The sequence below is a fragment of the Portunus trituberculatus genome, chromosome 49 (assembly GCF_017591435.1).
Source record: "Portunus trituberculatus isolate SZX2019 chromosome 49, ASM1759143v1, whole genome shotgun sequence".
Taxonomy (NCBI): Eukaryota; Metazoa; Arthropoda; class Malacostraca; order Decapoda; family Portunidae; genus Portunus; species Portunus trituberculatus.
Window position 1 is genome coordinate 15,284,919 of NC_059303.1, and position 20,790 is coordinate 15,305,708.

General features: G+C 48.3%; 1 protein-coding gene across 4 annotated transcripts in view; it reads right to left on the reverse strand.

The window, feature by feature from the left end:
- The window catches only part of LOC123499351 (Down syndrome cell adhesion molecule-like protein Dscam2), a 210,437-nt gene that overhangs the window by 2,194 nt on the left and 187,453 nt on the right, over window positions 1–20,790 (reverse strand). Inside the window, exons 5-34 of one of the 4 annotated variants that reach the window (XR_006672958.1) lie at window positions 19,831–20,155; window positions 19,554–19,650; window positions 19,110–19,254; window positions 18,724–18,875; window positions 18,499–18,637; window positions 18,253–18,383; window positions 17,322–17,500; window positions 16,070–16,174; window positions 13,699–13,819; window positions 12,650–12,826; window positions 12,319–12,460; window positions 11,738–11,886; window positions 10,828–10,935; window positions 10,327–10,506; window positions 9,997–10,182; window positions 9,481–9,621; window positions 9,203–9,361; window positions 8,748–8,897; window positions 7,992–8,122; window positions 7,338–7,689; window positions 7,021–7,203; window positions 6,734–6,919; window positions 6,523–6,629; window positions 6,212–6,401; window positions 5,933–6,104; window positions 5,394–5,579; window positions 4,823–4,989; window positions 4,090–4,272; window positions 2,475–2,685; window positions 439–1,183 (exon numbers count right to left, since the gene is read on the reverse strand). Coding sequence is in view for 3 of the 4 variants with exons in the window: in XM_045247249.1 (XP_045103184.1) it covers window positions 802–1,183; window positions 2,475–2,685; window positions 4,090–4,272; window positions 4,823–4,989; window positions 5,394–5,579; window positions 5,933–6,104; window positions 6,212–6,401; window positions 6,523–6,629; window positions 6,734–6,919; window positions 7,021–7,203; window positions 7,338–7,689; window positions 7,992–8,122; window positions 8,748–8,897; window positions 9,203–9,361; window positions 9,481–9,621; window positions 9,997–10,182; window positions 10,327–10,506; window positions 10,828–10,935; window positions 11,738–11,886; window positions 12,319–12,460; window positions 12,650–12,826; window positions 13,699–13,819; window positions 16,070–16,174; window positions 17,322–17,500; window positions 18,253–18,383; window positions 18,499–18,637; window positions 18,724–18,875; window positions 19,110–19,254; window positions 19,554–19,650; window positions 19,831–20,155 (5,236 nt within the window). In the remaining variant the exon portion in view is untranslated. Of the gene's footprint in view, window positions 1–337; window positions 1,184–2,464; window positions 2,686–4,089; window positions 4,273–4,822; window positions 4,990–5,393; window positions 5,580–5,932; window positions 6,105–6,211; window positions 6,402–6,522; window positions 6,630–6,733; window positions 6,920–7,020; window positions 7,204–7,337; window positions 7,690–7,991; window positions 8,123–8,747; window positions 8,898–9,202; window positions 9,362–9,480; window positions 9,622–9,996; window positions 10,183–10,326; window positions 10,507–10,827; window positions 10,936–11,737; window positions 11,887–12,318; window positions 12,461–12,649; window positions 12,827–13,698; window positions 13,820–16,069; window positions 16,175–17,321; window positions 17,501–18,252; window positions 18,384–18,498; window positions 18,638–18,723; window positions 18,876–19,109; window positions 19,255–19,553; window positions 19,651–19,830; window positions 20,156–20,790 lie in introns of those variants that run through there. The other 3 variants (XM_045247250.1, XM_045247249.1, XM_045247251.1) reach the window with 3 other exon arrangements.

Sequence of the window (20,790 nt, forward strand, 5' to 3'; positions counted from 1 at the left end):
CTCATTTCTCTCTCTCTCTCTCTCTCTCTCTCTCTCTCTCTCTCTCTCTCTCTATCTATCTATCTATCTCTCTCGGGTTATGCACAAAAGATGACGTTGTTTTAGGGAATTTAATTTAGTAATAATAATCACATTCCTTTGGCGAACAATGTAAGCGTTAATCACGAACAGATGGCAGGGAGTGGTGGTGGAAGTGGTGGTGGTGTGGAGGGGGTGGTGGTGAGAGGAGCGGTGGGGGGAGTGGAGGAGTTGGAGGGAAGGTGGACCACTTGAGATGGGAGGGAAGGTGTGGGGGTGGTGGAGGTGAGAGGGAACAAATACATTCATACATTATATAATCTCTCTCTCTCTCTCTCTCTCTCTCTCTCTCTCTCTCTCTCTCTCTCTCTCTCTCTCTCTCTCTCTCTCTCTCTCTCTCTCTCTCTCTCATTAACTAACCTTGCTTAACTCTACACATACATATCCGGGTTCCCTCCCATCTAGGGCGCCACGGGACACAGCACGGCCAGACGAACACAGCGGCGGGCACGGCACACGCAGAGTGACACTGACTTAGGAGCAGGAAGGGCGGTGAAAAAGAAAACGGGAACAAAAAGTAACGTAAAACTGTGGCGTATAGACTTGACACATTCATAACACAACATTGATCACTTGAGTCATCGGTTTGTTTGGTTTATATTACATCTTTTCTCTCTATTTTTTTTTGTTTAGTTTTATTTTTTCTTAGTGTCGGTGGCGAGTTTCTCTCCTGGCACACTAGACAGACCATTTTTTTTTTTGTATTTGCACGAAGCTGTGACACTAAACGTTGATGCTGTACGGAACCTTCGCCGTTGACGCATTCGTGGTCACCTTCTGCGGCGGCTTCTGGGGTGCACTGTGTTGTTGCTGCTGCTGCTGCTGCTCCTGCTGCTGCTGCTGCTGTTCATACTGACTCAGCATCATAAGTAACTCATTCGCTACGTTATTGTTATTGTTACTACTCGCTGCTGTCTTCCCGCCATTCGCCCTCCCTCTCGCCCGCTGCCCGGCTACCCCCGTCCCTCCCGTGCCGCCCTGTCGCAGCTCCCTGTCGCACTCCGCCTCAGACATCTCCCTGGAGTCGGAGAATGCGGAGGGAGGGTGGAGGGGGCGCGGGGGCGTGAGGGGAGACATGTCGCTGGAGGAAGACTCACTGGGTGCTCTGCAAGGCCAAGAGAGAAGCGTGAAGTTACCCCGTCCTCGCCTTCCTACACCTCCTCCTCCTGCTTCTACTCCAGCATGATTGTGACAGACGAGACATGTGACAAAGACGAAGACGAGCAATACAAAGGAGACACAAAGACAAGGATCAATCGTAGTATCTCGAGATGTCAGTAGTGTATGTCAGGGACGAGACATATGTAGAGACAGAGATAAAGATTGACAGGGGAAAATAAGAACGAGGATCAATGATGTCTCAGATGTTAGCTCAGTGCTACAGCTAATACTAATACTTATCGTCCTTTTTGGCGAGATAACTTTAACTACTTCAATACTGAGACGCATTTTTTACCTTGAATTCTGGGTACGATTAGACGATTTTATTTGCATTAGGAAGGGTCTATGGAGGTCAAAAGATTAATAGTCAGAGTCTACACTATTCTAATCCCAACATAAGTTTCTGAAGCTGTATAAAGTCGCCAAATCGTAACCAGAATGAATATGAAAACGCGTTCTGGTACTGAAGAGATCAAGAGGCTAGAGATTGGTGATGCACGGGTAGAAAGGCACACAACACAAGGACGAGCAAAGTGGTATATGCACTGAATGGCTTCGTTGTGCCTCAAGACCATGTGAAAAGTGAAGTACGTTGAATCTAATTGCCTTTAAACCCTTCACGTCATATACAAAAAGTGACAAACATGATAGGAAAAGGACAACAAATAACGTATCCATGTGAATGAAAGTAAATGAGAAAAAAAAACAGTAAAACGAGGTAAGATAGAAATAATAATTAAACTAAGGATCAGGCAATACAAATCAATGCATACAAGTAATTCAACACTGTCTAAACAACTAACGCTAAGGAAATTAAAGTGAAAAATGCAGTGAACAGACAGGCAAGCATTCCAGGTGTTTGCTGGGTGCTGGAGAGAGAGAGAGAGAGAGAGAGAGAGAGAGAGAGAGAGAGAGAGAGAGAGAGAGAGAGAGAGAGAGAGAAGCAACGTAGGAGGATGAGAAGAAACAAGCTCTTGAAAACAGAAATGGGTGAAAAAATGAAGAAGAAAAGAGGAATGGAGAAAAATAATAACAGTACAAGATAGAAGGGAAAGAAAAAAGGAAAATAGCAGAAACAAAACATTGAAAATAGAAGGCACAGAAGAAAAGGAGGAGGAAGAGGAGGAGGTGGAAGGAAGGGTGAAAGGTGGAGGAAAGGAATAATGGTGGAGGTGGTGGGAGCCGCGGCAGCCAGACTCCACCTACACAGCTCAGCCTCCTCTACCTGAGACTACCTGGCATGGCGGACAGGCGGCAGAGGGTGGGGGCCAACTCTACCCCCCGCGCCGCCCCCTGCCGCGCCCTGCTGCTGAGGCTGAGGTTGCTGCTGCTGCTGGATGAAGTGCCGGTGCTGTTGAGTCTGTGGGTGCTGGTAGTGAGGCAGCTGAGGGACGGGCGAGGAGGCATCATTGCTCTCAGTGCTGGAGTCTCTCTTTGGCATGTCACCTGTGGGAGATACTGCTCATGTTACCTCTTCACCGTGACTCTTAACCCATTCAGTACTGGAACATATTTTTAGCTCGAGTTTTGGGTACGTTTAGACGATTTTATTGACATTAGGAAGGAGCTATGGAAGTGAAAAGATTCATGGCCAGAGTCTTCATTGTTTTAATCCCCACATGAGTCCTGAAGCTGTGTAAAATTGTCACAGAGTAAGCAGAATGAATATATGAAAATACGTCATGGTACTAAAGGGTCAACGCTCATCTGCTCCTAAATACATAGCCACCCATTGAATGTGACCACCCTTGCTCCCTTTCTTAGGCAACTGAGGAAACGTGACTTTATGTGAGCCCTTCTGAGTGTTTCTTTGTGTTTTGACCTTTAAGTGGGATTTTATGGGTGTTTTTTTTTATTGTTTTGACCTTTTGTGGGATTTTGTGGGTGTTTTTCTTATTGTCTTGACGTTTTGTGTGATTTTGTGGGTGTTTTTTTTATTGGTTTGATCTTTTTTGTGTGATTTTATGTGTTATTTTATTGTTTTGCCCTTTTGTGGGATTTTGTCAATGTTTCTTAGTGTTTTGACCTTTTAATGAGATTTTGTCAATGTTTCTTAGTGCTTTGACCTTTTAATGGGATTGGGTGGAATGTTTCTTAGTGTTCTGTGCTGTGGTGTTATCTGATTTACTGTTGTTTTTTTTTTTATAATATTTTGATGATAATTCACACTTCATTGTCTCCTTGCACTTCCCTTTGCTCTCCTATGTTATCAAGTCCTGCATCACGTTTGGCTTGACTAACTTTCCACGTATCTGTTTGAGGAAAGGACCGCCGTAGTACAGTGGACTCATACGCGCTTTGGGGTCTGAGGGGTCTTCAAGCGCACGGGTTCGAATTCTGTCCACGGTCCGAGTGTAGGTTGGGCTTCCTCACTCGGGGTAGCGGTTTCCTAGCGGTTGGGCTTTAAAATAAGTTACCGTAAAAATCCTTCATGGTATTGATAAAAAAAGAATAGAATAAGCAGAAATATGTTCAAGCACCGCTCCCCAAAAAGTGTGAAGTAAGAGTGCCAGTTAATATTTCAAGTCACAGGAATTTTGAAAGAACACTATCTGAAAAGCAACCCAGGTCATTTATCTCTTCTTTTTGGGCTAACTCTCTCGGACCTGCAAGGGGACTGGCAACTAAATAGGCTTTTTTTTTTTTTCTTATTTCATGTTGTCCTTAACCAGATTTCCCTTCCTACATACAAAAACCCCTTCTCCTCCTTCTTCTCTTCTCTTCTATGCCTTCTATTTTCAGGGTTTTGTTTCTCCATTTTTCTTTTTTTCTTTCCCTTCTTCTATCTTGTATTGTTATTTTTTTCCTCCATTCCTCTTTTCTGTACCTTTAGTTCACCGCGCACCGTACCTCTAGAGCGGCTTCTGGAGCGGTGTGGACGGCTGCCTGTGGTGTCCTTCCGTGCGTCATCAGGCCACTTGCCTCCCGTCGGTGCCTGAGCAACTTCTATCCCCGACTGAGGAGCGGCGCCCGGCAGTGACTTAGGGCGACTTGCATACTCTGCGCGCCCTCGACTGCTAATGTAGGCGATCTCTGGCGAGGCATGAAAGTGGGACAAATATTAGCGTTTAAACTGGTAATCTAGAAGCATAACTATTTTAATGAGTACAATTCTAGACTTTAATTTTTGTGATTTGGTTATTGAACGGTCGCTAGCTAACAATCTTTCATCTTCTGTAAATTAGGTTGGTTTTCTGCAGTGATGTAGCTACGTGTTGGTTGTTTCAGTGATGTATATTAGAGTTATCCACTACTATTCCTGCACACTGGTTTTCTATGAGTTTGTATACGTATCACAGAAAATTAAAAGTTTTAGACATAAACTATAGTAAATTCTCTCTCTCACGTGCGTTTCTCTCTCTCTCTCTCTCTCTCTCTCTCTCTCTCTCTCTCTCTCTCTCTCTCTCTCTCTCTCTCTCTCTCTCTCTCTCTCTCTCTCTCTCTCTCTCTCTGTCTCTCTCTCTCTCTCTCTCTCTCTCTCTCTCTCTCTCTCTCTCTCTCTCTCTCTCTCTCTCTCTCTCTCTCTCTCTCTCTCTCTCTCTCTCTCTCTCTCTCTCTCTCTCTCTCTCTCTCTGTCACTCACCCGTCTCCTTGAAATGTGACTGAGGCCGCTGGCGCCCCACCTGGCCGTACGTGGGGGACTGCTGCGGGTGGCGGTCGCTGTAGGTGTCGGGGGTGTCGAGGCAGTCCCGCGGGGTGAGGGTGTGAAGGGACAGACCGTACTCTAGAGTACCTTCCGAGCTCCCCACGCTATGTACACGACACAAACACTCAGGGGAAGGAGGGGAGAGGCAAGACGACGGAAGGGAACACAGAACAGAAGAGTGAGAAGTAGAAGAGACAAGAATAAAACTGGAAACGAACACAACGATATAAGACTCGTAGGGTGGTGAAGGAATGCACAAGTGTGTATATGTAGAAGGTAGAGAGTCCTGAAGGAAGGGAGAGTGAGCCGCCACCAGCAAATTGTGAAGGTATATACCACAAAGTTTCCCCCATAATAAGTTCAGTGTTTCTGAATGTGCATCATGTTCTCAGTGACTCAAATCTCTAATAGAACTCTTCTTAATATTGATGCATGATACTACTACTACTACTACTACTACTACTACTACTACTACTACTACTACTACTATTACTACTGGGGGTGGTACCTGAAGGTGGCGTAGGGACAGATCTCGTAGGGGTCCGAGGTGTCGTCCTGGGTCTTGAGGGATGCAAGGGACCCGCGGGGCTTCTTGGTGGGTGTCGGGGAGTACAGGTGGGCGCGGGTCAGCTCGGAGTTACGGGCGTTGTCGTCCTCACCGCCCCCGCCCTTGGTGTCCAAACTGCCGCCTTGCCTATGATGCACACACACACACACACACACACACACACACACACACACACACACACACACACACACACACACAATTGAATCAGTTATTCGATAATCTATCTCTGGTGTCATATTTCATTACAGTCACATGACACACGATGCTAATGGAAAACAAATAATTCCTGTCCTGTCACTCTTTGGGGCCGCGTTATTAAAATGGAGCATTGTGACGGCACTGTGACACTCGCACCAACTAGACAATGGCGTAGAAAATGAACCCCCCTTATGAAGTGCCCCTCAAAACAATGACCTCGATATAATGAGTTACGCTGCAGACTTCCCACCACGCCCTCTTGCACCATGCTGTTCACGCACCTGTAGCCTCCGTACCGCTGCCGCCTCACCGCCACACACACGCAGATGACCAGGGCCGCGGCTAATAGGACGGCGCTCACCACCCCCGCCACCACGTGTGCGTCCAGCCACGCCTCTGCTCCCCCTCCGCGGCTCACCGACACCTCCTGCACTGGCTGGGCGGCGATGGTTCCTGTGGGGGGGGGGGGGCATTATAGAATAGTAACTTGACGGAGGGCAGTGGTCAATGGTCAGGACAAGGAGATGGACCATGATGAAGAGGGAAGGCCCCACACTCACCCCCGTTAGTGTCCCTCGTAGCCACGCGGTACAGCACCGACGTGTCCCCGGCGGTGGAGGCTGCCGTCACCCTGAGGAGGTGCCAGGAGCCTGAGTGCAGGTCACACAGGCCCAGGTCGCCCGTGTCTCGCGTGACGCGGGCGTGCAGAGTGGTCCATGAGGAGCCGCTCAACTCATTGCCGCGCTCCACCTGAAGGAGACACGAGGTTCTGAGCTGCTGGGAAGGGGGTGGGGGTATTTGTTCAACTTTGGTTTATCCTTTCTACAACGGTTGACATGGCAATGTGAGGCGCAGTGCCACTGTGACGCACCTTCCAGTGGGTGATGGGACAGCCGTGCTCAGGCCACACGTACAGCCGCAGCGTGACGCATGTGGCGTTCACCTCCACCAGCGAGGCAGGGTTGGGCCGGCCCGGCGCTGTGGGAGGAAGGTGTGAATTAGATACCTAGTGGCGGCCAGGTAAAGTTCAAGTATAAAGGACGTGAAGGTGGCGGAGTGTGTGCGGCCACGGCGATACGTACGGCTGCCCAGGGTGCTGGTGTCCAGGACGGGGCTGGGAGCCGAGGTGCCGTGAGTATTCCAGGCGGTGAGATAGAGATGGTGAGACGCCCCGCACGCCAAGCCCCTTACCATCACGCTCCGCCCAGCCGGATCCCCGGGTGTCTCCACCCACTCCCCTGCGCGGCCTCGGTGGTGAAGGGTGTAACCTGCGTGAGGAGGCGAGGCTCAGTGTGCATTTCTGGAGCGTTCACTGCCATCTAGGACAACAGTCACGTGAGGATTCACATCAGCCAGGCAAAACACTCACCCAGTATAGGGGCACCGCCGTCAGCCGCTGGCATGACGGTTAAGTTGAGAGCGTGGTGGGAGGCGTGGGAGAGAGAGAGGTTGGGTGCTTCAGGGGGCGTGAGGGCCACCACTTGATGGGTGAGGTTGTCTACGCCAGCGCTGCTTCTCGCCCAGCACGTGTAGTTGTCGGAATCCTGCACGGCTGCTCAAGGAGGAGAGGTGCGTGAGTCACAGAAAGGTTAACTAAAGAACAGGAAAATATAAGCACATGCCTGGCGGCAACAGCACAGGTGTGACTCTCTCTCCACCCGCCGCGTGGTTCAGGCCGCCACTTACCCGTGAGGTGGAGGTCCCCGCCAGGAAGGAGCTGCGTGAGGGGGCCACTGCTGAGGGTGGTTCCACCCTTAGTCCAGGACACTGTGGGTGCGGGTGTGCCCAGTCCCCGACAGCCTAAAGTCACCCCTGATCCCACGCCCACACGCCACTTGCGTCCTCCACCGCCCACAACAATAGGGGCGTAGGAAGGCGTAGGCTTGGGTATTTCCGTGAGCCGCGGAGACTGGCTGCCTTCCCCCGCCACAGTGGTCGCTGTCACCCACACCTGGATCCTGGAGGCTTCCGTCAGGCCGCTTAGCTCCCGCCAAGTGGCCTCCGACCCGCCGGCGCCCACCAGATCCCTCATCTCAACCTGCAGCAAGGGAGAGAAGAAATCTCAGACACACAACACTAAAACACTGCAACTTTCCATCCTATGTTAATGTTACTGCATTCACTGCCCTCACTTCACTCTCCTTGTCTTTACCTTCCACTTAGTGCAAGGTTCCTTTTAAGCTTCCTCCTGAACTTGGTGGTCCCTTTCCCATACCCTTTAAGCCTCCTCCCGTTACCTGGTCGTTCCCTTCATATCATTTCAAGTTTCCTTTAGCTGGTCGTCCACATTACCTCCCTTCAGGCTTCCTTTACCTGGTCGTCCCCCTCACATTGATTTACCTGGTCGTCCCTGGAGGAGTAGAGAGTGTAGTGCAGAATGACGCCAGTGTGGGGCCAAGGCGGAGACCAGGTGACGAGAAGGCTGGAGGGTCCCGTCACTACCACGCGCAGGTGTCTCGGTGGTCCGGGCACTGAAGGAGGGAACACATAAGTAAGGAAGTATCTATTGTTACTAATATGTATGTACAAAATTTGAATAGTGAAATACTCCCTGACAGAGAAACATACGGGCAGGGACTATAGGAGGGAAGACTGTGTGTGATCCTTTTAACTCCTTCAGTACCGAGACACTTTTTTTTTTACCTTGAGTTTTGGGTGTGATTAGACGTTTTTATTGACATTAGGAAGGGTCTATGGAGATCAGAAGATTAATGGCCAGAGTCTTCACTATTTTATTCTGCCGCATAAGTTTCTGAAGATGTTTGAAAATCGCTAAGTAATAAGCAGAATGAATGTAACGCGTCATGGTACTGAAGGGCTTAAGTTTATGTACTTTTCATGACAGTACGATGGTGATTTCAAGATAGTTGCCGCTATCACCTCACCGGTAATTTGTGGTACCATACACCTAGAAAATGTAAATGTATCATGACTTTTGTAAATAGAAATAAAAATGAGTTTAGATTCTTTAGGATATTTAAAAAAAATGAAAGAAAAATTATCTGTCAGTATACTCGTGTTTCGTAGATAAAGACATGCAGACAAATTTCTCTCTCTCTCTCTCTCTCTCTCTCTCTCTCTCTCTCTCTCTCTCACCATCATCCTCAGTGACGCAGAAGACAGGTCGGCTGGGCGGGGAGAAGCCCACCTCATTGAAAGCCTTCACCCTCACGCTGATGTTGGTGGCGGGCGGCAGGGAGTCCAGATTCTTCTCCAGGTTGGTTGTGTTCACCTCCCACGCGCTGCCTGACAGAGGACAACACTCACCGTCAGCAAAAAACGAGACGCGGCGAGGAGAGGAATGGTGTAATGTGATAATCTTTGTGAATTATGCAAATGACATGTAGATATACTGCTTGAGAGAGAGAGAGAGAGAGAGAGAGAGAGAGAGAGAGAGAGAGAGAGAGAGAGAGAGAGAGAGAGAGAGAGAGAGAGAGAGAGAGAGAGAGAGAGAGAGAGAGAGAGAGAGAGAGAGAGAGAGAGAGAGAGAGAGAGATTACAGAAATGAGACAAAGACATTCTTTAGGAGAATTTTCAGCATGAAGACTCACTGCCTGAGGAGTGGTGAACGTGCTGCGTGGGTGTGGCGATGACGGTGTAGCCGCTGACGGGAGCGTGGGCGCAATGTGTGGGCGGCGGCGACCACCACACTCTTACTCCTCCTCGTCCTGACCCACGGCACGACACTCCGGAGGGAGGACACGACGGGGCTGTGGGAGGACAAAAGCTAATTTAGTGTCAAAGATTACTGACATACAGGTGGTACATAAAATTTTCTTTGCTTTATTTCCCTCGCCACGTTCCTCCCAGCCTCCTCCTTGCCACCTACCGTCATGGGAGGTGGAGTCGACGATCCTCGGGGAAGAGAGTGGCCCCGGCCCCGCCCTGGTGAAGGCCCGCACCGCCACCTCGTACAGGGACGCCGGCACCAGGCCACGCACCTCGTACTGCTCCACGGCCTCAACGTCACCTGCGCCAGGGACAGATAAAGGAGCTGTACTTACATAACATAAAAGAGAATATTAAGTACCGACATTATGTCGCATAAAGCAGAATATTAATGAAGCATATTAGACAAGATGAAGGAGGACAGTGAGAGAGACGGAGTGTAGGAGAATGTCATTAAGCAGCCTGTGAGGTGCAGCTGTTGTCGCCGAGCAGTGAGTGGATGTAACATTAACAAAACAAGCGATCAAAGGCACAGGTGTGCTCGTGGAGGCGCTGGGCGCGACGTGCGTCTGCTGTTCTCATAACAGCGACGCGACACAGTGCACTAAGGGAGAAGAGGGAACACAGACACGAGGAGAGACGCAGAGCAGACCACCTCGAGGTATACTATACTGACCGAGGACAGCGGTGACGGGCCTGGTGATGAAAGTGAAGTGGCCCTGTAGGTTCTGGCGGCGCAGGGCGAGCGTGTAGCCTCTGAGGGTCCCGTGGGTGAGGCGGGGGTCTGGGGCCCGCCAGGTGACAAGCAAGGAGCGTGGGCCCCCTGCCGCTACTCTCACGTCCCTTGGGGCCCCGGAAGGCGCTATGTGTATGGGAGAAAGAGGAATATCATGAGAAGTGAGAGAGAGGAGGTGATTGTTGGCTGTGCTGGTGATGCTCAAGTTGACAGTGCTTCTTAGTGCTGCCTTAAGGGGCACTAGGAGCCGGTCCTGCCCTTGGCACTCACCCTCCTCGGAGGTGGTGAAGAGTTGCGTGGGTGAGGGCAGCGACACACCCAGGTCGTTGTGTGCCATCAGCCTGACGGCGTAGGTGAGGTGCGGGGAGAGGCCCGTCAGTACGTGTGATGCCGCCCACTGACCCACGCTCACGTTACGTCCGTGCGACGCCCAAGCTTCTCCCTCTGCCGCTGAATGGACGATGGCGAGGGAGAAGATGGAGAGAAAATATGTTAATTTTAGTTTCTCACGAGGCAAAAAAAAAAAAAAAAAAAAAAAAAAATTACTCCAACAGTGAGGGAACACTGAAGCCTTGGAGAGACAAGACAAGCCGGCGCGGTGTGTGGCTGGGCTGAGTCTTCTAATTAATCAGATAATTAACCATCACCTTCATAATGGCAGTGCGGCTTAGCGCTGCATAACAAACCAACACATTAACGCCGGTAAGGAGAAGCCTGGCGGGACTCACAAGGCTGGAGGAAGGATGCCGCGTCACACAGGTGCTGAATTACCTTTGTACTGGATGGTGACGGCGGCTGGCTGGGGGAGGCTCCAGGCGAGGTGGGCCGACCTGCTCCCTACCTGCGTCACCTCCACTCCCACAGGGGCGCGGGGAGGCTCTGGGGAGACAAACGGGGAGGAGTTACGGTGTGTGCTGTGACGCGTGACGCCAAGCCAGCACGTCAACCATCCCGCCACCGTGGTAATGACTGAGCTTATTAAGTAATTAGCATTCCGCTCAACATTATAATGATATTTCTTGTTTAATTAAAAAAAATCTGTGAGCGTATTTTAGGGCACAAAGGCATGATGCAGCCGCAGGGATCGTTTTCATAATTTTACAGGATAATCTATCTAATAATGATCACGTATACCTAATTAATAGTAATTTACAATAAAATTCAACTCCCCTAACCCCCTCAGTGATTGTTTTTAATTCTGTGATAACAAAAATTAAAACATTCACCCTCACACTGTGTATGTTAGAAAAAAATATTATCTATAAACATGAGTGCCGGCAAACCTTCATTTAATTTAGTGCAAGGCTGGGAGAAAAATATTTTATAAAACTTTTCACCTCTGTGTAAGAAAGAAACTTAGATAAACCATTATCAATGCAACATAATTACTCTTCCTTCCTTCCTTCCTTTCTTCTTTGTGCTATCAATAAACAAGCCTTTCTTTCTTACTGAACTTCAACCAGTCAACAGTGGGGCCATTCTTCCATTCCTATCCTTCCTTCCTTCCTGCCTATAAACACTAACTCTCACTCCATGCACCTAAGAAGTTCCTAAGTTTCCCATTAGAATCACTCCATTAAATTATCGTTTCTCATCCTGTTTACAACCACCTTTCACTGAAGATTCCTAATTATGGTAACACATCCTGTTCTTACGTATTATCAGGTCTATATTCACGTACCTATGATGGCGATAGTGAACACCTGGGAGTGCTCCCCGTGAGGATTGGTGGCGCGGCAGGTGTACGGGCCGGCGTCAGCTGCTGTCACCTCCCTCACTTCCAGCATTGCTCTCACGGCGCCTCCCACGCTGCTCTCACTCACCGTCACCCTAAGGAGTCATCATTACTATCACTATCAGGTGACGAATTACAAAAAAATGGACTGCTAACCTAGTTTTTCCAGTTATCTAAATAATATGTCCATTTTCTTTCTTATTTTTCCTTTTTTTGTTTATCCATGTGGGCTTTTCACGGAAATTTATGGACTAAAGGAGATACTTTTCGTGGCACCTCCTATCTCAAAGCCCACCCGCTAGGAAACCGTTGCCCAGAGTGAGGAGGCCCAACCTACACTCGGACCGTGGACAGGATTCGAACCCGTGCGCTTGGAGACTGTAACAGGCGGCCTCTTGTTTCTTTGATTAAGGAATTTATTGATGAAGATACATGGGAATAGTAGTAAGTATATTGAATAAAAGAACTGCCACGTGTAGGAATGAAGGTTTCTTGCTGCTTCCATTATTTTCTTGTTATTTTATTACCTGTGTCCTGGTGAGAGAGGCGCGTGGTGCCTTAGCCAGGTGACTGTGAGAGGGTCGTCACCTGTTGCCTCACACGCCACAGTCACCACCTGGCCGGCGTGTCCCGTCACTCGCCCTCCCTCTGTCACCACGCGGGCCGGGGCTGAAAGGGAAAATGACAGATGAGCGAGTGACGAACAAGTCTTTTAGTAGGAGTGTATCTCGCCAAAGCCAAAAAAAAAAAAGACAAAAATTCTATAGCTAAACTTAATAATATTTCAACACCCGCCCTCCATTCACACACACACACACACACACACACACACACACACACACACACACACTCACACACCGTAGACTGTGAGCTGCACCATCTCGGCCAGCGGGGTGCCCACTGTGTTATCGGCGCGGCACTGGTACCAGCCGGCGTGGTTGCGGGACACCTTATGCAGCACCAGGGACCCGTTGGCTGCCTGGGAGGACCTGAGCCCGTCCACCACCATCGGCTGGAAATCCTGTGCAGCCTTGCCTGGCGGAGATGAAGCGGAGGCTGGAGGGGAGGCTGACTTGACTTCTCTTACTTGACTGATTGCCTGTTTAACTTGTGACTCTTTATTGGTTGATTGGTTGAGTAATGTGGCTTTTTACTGATTAACTGACTGACTTGCATACCTGTTGGCTGACTGACCTAACGATTGGCTGAATGAATCCCACTTGACTCACTGCTGGATTGACTTCACTGACTACTATCTCACTGAATGATTGCGCCAAGAAATTATCTGCATGAATTACTGAATGAGTGCTCGACTGACTGACTGGATAACTTACTGGCTGACTGACTGACTGATTGACTGACTGGCTAACTGACTGACTTACTGGCTAACTGACTGACAGACTGGCTGACTAATTGACTGACTGATTGGCTGATTGACTGACTGACTAACTGACTGACTGGCTGACTAACTGACTGACTGTGTAACTGACTGCCTGACGCACTGCATTAGCGCTGCCTCACTGCATGGCTGATCAATGACTAAGTGATGGCTTGGCTGGCAAAGAACCAAAGAGTGATGCATTGCCTCTGATCTGCATTTGTAATTTGTTGAAATATAAAACACACTCACACTTACACTCACACACACACACATACACACACACACACACACACACACACACACACACACACACACACACACACACACACATACACACACGAGTTCACGCACACGCGCGCGCGCACACACACACACACACACACACACACACACACACACACACACACACACACACACACAAACACACACGTACACACACACACGTACACTCTCTCTCTCTCTCTCTCACCACCACCACCACCACCACCACCACCACCACCACAACAACAACAACAGCTACTACTACCTGACGCCTTCATCCAGGTAATGACGGGCTGCGGGTGGCCTCGAGCACTGCAATCTAGTACCACCGTGGAGCCCACCAGCGCCGTGCCTCCCGCTGGCTCCACCACCCACCGCGGCGACACCTGCGGCGGGAGAACAAGGGAGAGATAACCTCATATTCTCAAATTATTCTGTGCTTCACCTCTACTATTAGAAAAGTTTGATCTGAATTTACACGATTTTTTTAAGGTGTTTTTACTGTTTTAGACGCAGAGTGATAAGATTTCTACATTGTTAACTGGTAAAATGCTCTTGGAAACCCCGCTAATCATCTCTGTGGCCTTGGAAAACAGTCGTGGTGAGAGAACAAAGCGTTTCTGAATACGAATCATAGTCAGGTGTGTGTGTGTGTGTGTGTGTGTGTGTTGTACCTGTGACACTCATCCAGTACACCTCTTCTACCTGTTCTTCATCTCTGTAATGCATAAGCTGTATCAATATTGCTTTTTTCTTTTCGCGTATGGTTCTGTCCGTGATACTGATACCTGTGTCACAAAGGACTAAGGAGACAGTGTTAGGTGAGTCACGGGTCGCTTCACTGACAAACTTCTCTAACTCTCATATAACTTCTGCACATTTATAGCATGCAAACTGTATATTGTGTCATCTTTTGTGTGCTTTCTCCTCGGCTGTATCTGCGTTAGGAGTGGTGATTGAAAAACTAACTGATTGAGATTCATGTCCACAAACCACGTTCTCTTCAGATCAGAGAAGTTAACCTCTTGAGTACCATGACGCGTTTCCATATTCACTCTGCTTACTATTTACTGATTTTATACAGCTTCAGAAACTCATGCGGGGTTTCCAATAGTGAAGACTGTAGCCATTATTCTTCTGACCTCTATAGACCCTTCTTAATATCAATAAAATGGTCTAATCGTACACAAATTTTAACCCCTTCGGTACCAAGACGCGTTTTCATATTCATTCTGGTTCGTATTTGATGATTTTATACAACTCCAAAAACTTATATAGGTAATTAAAAATAGTGAAGACTGCGGCCATTAATCTTCTGATCTCCATAGAACCTTTCGAATTTCAATAGAGTAATCTATTCGTACACAAATCTCAAGGTAGAAATGTGTCCCAGTACTGAAGAGGTAAAGCAACGTTAGGTCCGTTTAATGCTTGGATGGGTGGCCGCCTGGGATCATGGTCGTGTTATGGCGTTGTACTAGGAATACTGTACTTATATATAAATGTTAAGAAGGCAGGAAAAGATACATTAGCTTAAGAGAACTCATTACAATTAATTTTACATATATAATGGTACGGTGGGATAAAAGTTTAGCAATATGTTAACATCTACATTTTACTTTCTTTCATCTCGTATCGGCATTTTCTTGGCCACAATTTTGATTCAAAAGGTTTTACTTTCCTCTGTTCCATTCATTACGATCTTGGTGAAAAGCTTCTCATCTTTTTTACTTCCACTCTCCCTCTCCTGCTTTACCTTTACCTCGGCAAAAGTTTAATCCAAAGCCTTTCATCAAGTTTTGTTTTTCTTGGTGACCTGGCAAGGCTGGGCAGCGCTCTTCGTCTTTTCCCCTTCCTTAATCTATCTCTCAGCGTGTTTATCTACATCTATTGATTAGTTTTGCCTCTTTCTAAAGCACTTTAATCACCTCTATTCACCTGAAATACAGATTCATAAAAGTATGCTTCTTGATCACGTTTCCTCCCTACACTAAACAAAACCTTTTCCTTACCAGCTAAACTTGCCGTTATCGTTTACCTCTCTCATCCTCACCATCTACTCCTCGTATTCCAACCAGAGTACGATAATCTAACTCTTCTGCAGCTTCACATCTACGTTTTTGAGCACTCACTTCAAACACTATTTATATTAAAAAATCTAAACAAAACTTCGTGATTTTTTCTGTGTTGCTGCACCCATTTTTTTGTCCTCTTAACTCCTTCACTACTGTAACGCATTTTAACCATGAGTTTTGGATATGATAAGATGATTTCATTTACATTAGGAAGAGTCTATGGAGGTCAGAAGATTAATGGCTACAGTCCGCACTCTTTTAATCCCCACATAAATTTCTGAAGCTGTATAAAATCACCAAATAGTAAGTAGAATCAATATAAAAACATGTCATAGCAGTGAAGGGGTTAATGGTAAAAAAGAACTATCACAGCAGTAAAAAGAGTGAAGGGGATAGGTTAAGTTAGATTAAGTAAGATTTAGGTTGAGTTAGGTTAGGTTAGGTTGAGTTGAGTTAGGTTAGGTTGGGTTAGGTTAGGTTAGGTTAGGTTAGGCTACATTAGGTTAGGTTAGGCTGGGTTAGGGTACTTTAGGTTGGGTTTTCTCTTTCCTTGTAATTTACCTTCACTTTGATAGACGCTGTGTGGTTGGCCGTGGCTGCTGCATTGGCCGCCTCGCAAGTGTAGGAGCCCGAGTGGTGTTCCCGCAGCTTTTTGAACCACAGGACCTGAAGAAGGCGAGGAAAATGATGGTTAGGATAAGAAAGGCTGATAAAAGAACTGGACAGAGGATTATAAAGATGAGGAGAATAAAAAACTTGTAGAAATAGAAAAGGAAAGGCAAGAACAGATGTGATGAAAAATAATTAATAGACGGAAAAGGTTATAAAAGTTCTTAAAGTGAAGAAGAAAAGAAAAGATAAACAAAGAATTATAAGTCGAGAGAAATTCGCAAAGTTGAGGAAGCAAATAGAATAAGAAATGATGGAAATAACGAAGCACAGACAGTGGAAAGAGGAAGAACAACCTGAATATGGAACACAGGAAGAACGAAGATTAGAAACGAAAAAAAATAAAGACAAAACACAAGAAACGATGAAAGAGGAAAGCATATAAAACGAGAGAGAGAGAGAGAGAGAGAACAAAAAAGAGAAAGAAGACCAAAAACGTAAAGTATAGTAAAGACGAGAGAAGATGAGAGGAAGCGAAAGAAATCAAGAGAGGAGAGGGGAAGTGAAAAGAGAACTAAAGAAACAGGGAAGTAATCACAAGGACAATATTGATTCAGCAAATAATGGCAAGACATCAAACAAATCGTCCAATACCACTTCAAAGGGACGCTCACATAATACACATCGGAAATACAGCCTTGGAGATAAAAAATAATGAAAAAAATAGCTTAGAAATACCTGAATTACAAATATACCTGGGGCTGAATCTGTGTGTGTGTGTGTGTGTGTGTGTGTGTGTGTGTGTGTGTGTGTGTGTGTGTGTGTGTGTGTGTGTGTGTGTGTGTGTGTGTTTTCTCTCTCTGTCTCTCTCTCTCTCTCTCTCTCTCTCTCTCTCTCTCTCTCTCTCTCTCTCTCTCTCTCACACACACACACACACACACACACACACACACACACACACACACACACACACACACACACACACACACACACACACACACACACACACACACACACACACACACACACACACAATTCACCACTACCACTACTACCATTACTACCACCACCACTACCACCACCACCACTACCACAACAACCACTACTACCATTACTACCACCACCACTACCACCACCACCACTACCACAACAACCACTACTACAACAAACGACCACTACGACCACAACGACCACATGAGCTCACCGTGGAGTACTCGTGGATCTGCTTTCGGTCAATGTCTGGGTCGTGCTGCAGGTGTCGTCCGTCCTTGAGCCAATTAATCGTCATGGGCAGATCACCAGAATTAACGACGCAGGTGAGTTGTGTCCGCTCCCCCTCCTTCAGGTTGGGCCGGAATCTAAAGGGCTCAATGGCAGGAGGCTCTGGACAGGGAGGGCGTGGGTAAGAGTGGAGGAAGGCGTGGGAGAGGGAGTGGAAGAGGGTGTGGAGGAGGTGGATTTGGTTTAATTAGTATTTGTGTGCTTGGAAATTCGTCTTTATGTTTGTCTTCTATTAAGTTTAATTGTTTTCTAAGATTTGTTTACGTTTTTTATCCTCTCAGTGCGCCAGAATTCTTCAAGTTGTGATCCCTACAAGTGTGTTCCTAGAGTCGTGTGTTCATATGTCTACACGTTAATGAGACTACTATATTTAAAATTGTATCCGACAGCGAGTAAACTTCATCCTTAATTCATGGTCTATTAATCTGTATAACTCTTTGTAGCACGTGTCCAATCTACGGCAGCTCATTAACGTCCCTCAAGAAAGACTAAGAAAAAGTACCCGTTAAGTCACACACCGAAATAAAAAAAAAGTACACAATCTACTCAGAGAACAAACAAAGAACCACTGAAGTCAATTTAAGTTGGTGGCGTAACATAAGGTTCCATCCCGTAGGAAGGGGAAGGAGCGGCCGAACCTTAACTACATTTCCTTTACTTAGTTACGGTCGCAAAGAAGTAAAATCTATGGTAAAAGTTTTCTCCTCCCTCTCCTTCTTCTCTTTGAGTATCGATTTCTGCAGGGAGGGAAGGAAGAAGTGGTTTTCTCGAGCACATTTGGTGGGAGAGGAGAAAGGGAAGGAGGAAGACAAGGGAGTGCTGAGGGGCGCTGAGGGTGTCTGGAGGCGACTCACTGAGGACGTGCAGGAAGGTGTGCGAGGCGGCCGTCTGGCCCTGCCGTCCCGTCACCACGCAGGAGTAGCGGCCGGCGTCCTCGTGGTTCGCCGTCCGCACCAGCAGCGTACCGTTGCTCAGCACTTCTTGCCTGCAACACACACGCCTTTCAGCACCTCCCTCAGCACTTACTGATGTCTGTCACTGTTGTCTCCTGCGTCAGGATGAATTAGGACTCGCTGGCAAGACGAGGTGTGTTTTCTTACCTGATGGAGGAGGGGAGGGAGCGCCCCTCCCTCCTCCAGGAGACGGCGGGCACCGGATACCCGCCCGCTGGGCACCACAGCCGCACGTCCTCCCCCGCCACGGCGGTCACGTTGGGCATGGCGCGCACGAAGGGAGGACCTGTGGAGAGTGGGCGAGTTAGTGGGCGGCGGGTGTGAGGCAAGCAGGGAGGCAGGAAGTGGTGAGCGGCGAGATGAGAGACTCACCGTACACATTGAGGCGGGCGGTGTGTGCCTGGGCACCATGGGCGTTGTGCGCGGTGCAAGTGTAGATGCCGCCCTCCCGCACCGTCACGTCACTTAAGTTCACGTGGCTCACCACCTGCCCCAGCGCGGTGCGGAAGCTGCCCACGCTGGTCCTGGGGAGGGAGGCGGCAAGGGTCAGGTGAAACCAATAGAGACGTACAAGAGAGGATGTGAGGGGAAGAGCCAGCAGGTTCAAGCCGAGGGCAAGAAGGAGGTGGGCGAGCAGCTCAGTGCGTGTTTAAGGGGTATGGGGAGGCGAGAAGCTCCTTGAGCACACCTGGGGTTGCAGGAAAGATGAAAGGAGCATCCTCTGTGCTGGTGACCGAGTGGCCTGAGGCGAGACTCACCGGTGGGAGGGCGGCAGGGGCTGCTGGTCGCGGGTCCAGGTGATCACAGGCAGGGGCGAGCCCACAGCCGAGCACTTGAGGGACACGGGCGCCCCAGGGGACACTGTCTGATCGATGGGCGTGTAGCGAAGCTGTGGGGCAGACTCTGAAGAGAAGAAAGTAGAAGCAAATGACACCAGACAACATTTTGGTGACACGGCGCTTCAATAAATACAAGGCGAACACTTAAGGAGGCCATTATGTTTTCAATACAACAACAAAAGACTCTCGTTGCGCTGGAAACGATCTTTTAAACTCATGTCAGGAGGCGCAGCTGTGGCAGCGGCACGAGGCAACTGTTGCTGATGCACAGACGCTCAACACAGACACTTTTGAATTACTTCTTAATCCCGAGGAGTGGCGGCACACACGGCCACACCAAGGAGGCTGAGCCCCCGTGCTCACCTTGGCGCTGGTAAGGGTTGAGGCCGAGGTCCCTGGAGGCGCGCCGCAGCCCAACAATGGTCCTCACGCCCACCTCGTCTTCCTCAGAGAACCACTCCTGTGTCAAGGGAAATATTGAGGCATGGAATATAGAAAAGAGTTCCTGATTTAGAAGTTGGAGGAAGTTTTCATGACAATGATGAGTAATACTAGAAGCACATATGCATAGTGTGTGTGTGTGTGTGTGTGTGTGTGTGTGTGTGTGTGTGTGTGTGTGTGTGTGGATGCGTCCACCCACCTGGCCGTCCAAGGCGTGCTGGTGTCCTCCAATGACACTCTCATCCCATCTCGTGTTGTCGGGTGACGTGGCGGATTCGGTGCCTTCCCTTCCCGCCGCCGCCTCCGCGTCTCCTCCAACTGTCGCCTCGCTGCTGGCAGAGGACTCAGCCTCCTGGACAGCTGTGTCACCGTCTAGTGTTCTATCATCTTCCCTGACGTTTTCAGATATTACGTTTACATTTTCCTGATCCATACTGACGCTGGTGTCGTCTGCAACTGTTTCTGGCGGCGAGTTACCTCCTGAGAGAGGCGTCCCTATCACTGAAGGGCTGCTGTGACGCTGCCTGGGAAAGAAAACAACAACATTTTACTTACCTGAGAATATCCAACTATCTATACACGTACATAGTTATTCCTTCCTTGAATTGATCAAACACTCGCGCAAAAAACAGTGTAATAGGGCACGTTACTCGCTGCACAGTAAAGGTCCACATTCTGAGATAATTCCCCGCTGCATCTCCCCAACATGGATTTTAAGGACATTTCACAACCCCAGTTAAAGAATTATAAAATGTCTACAATACTGACAAGAGAAACACGCTTGGGATCAGAGCCAATCGTCTGCGTGGCCTTTGTAAACAGCCAATGTAAGAAAACAAAGCATCTTGATACCGACCAAAGCAAAGGTAACAACACTGTGGGAAGAACAAGGCAAGGCGACATCCAGTAGCGGTGTAGCGTCTCCCGGAGCAGCGGCGCGTCGGGCATAAATCATGAAGTGACCAGCGCCACGAGAGGAAGACAGATCACTCCCGAGGGTCGACTGGGAAATGTTCTTGTCTTTCCCCTCTTGGCGTCCACATGGTTTATAGTGGGAGTGGGAGTAGTAGCTGAAGTAGTAGTAGTAGTAGTAGTAGTAGTAGTAGTAGTAGTAGTAGTAGTAGCAGAAGTAGTAGAAATAGGAATAATAGTAGTAGTA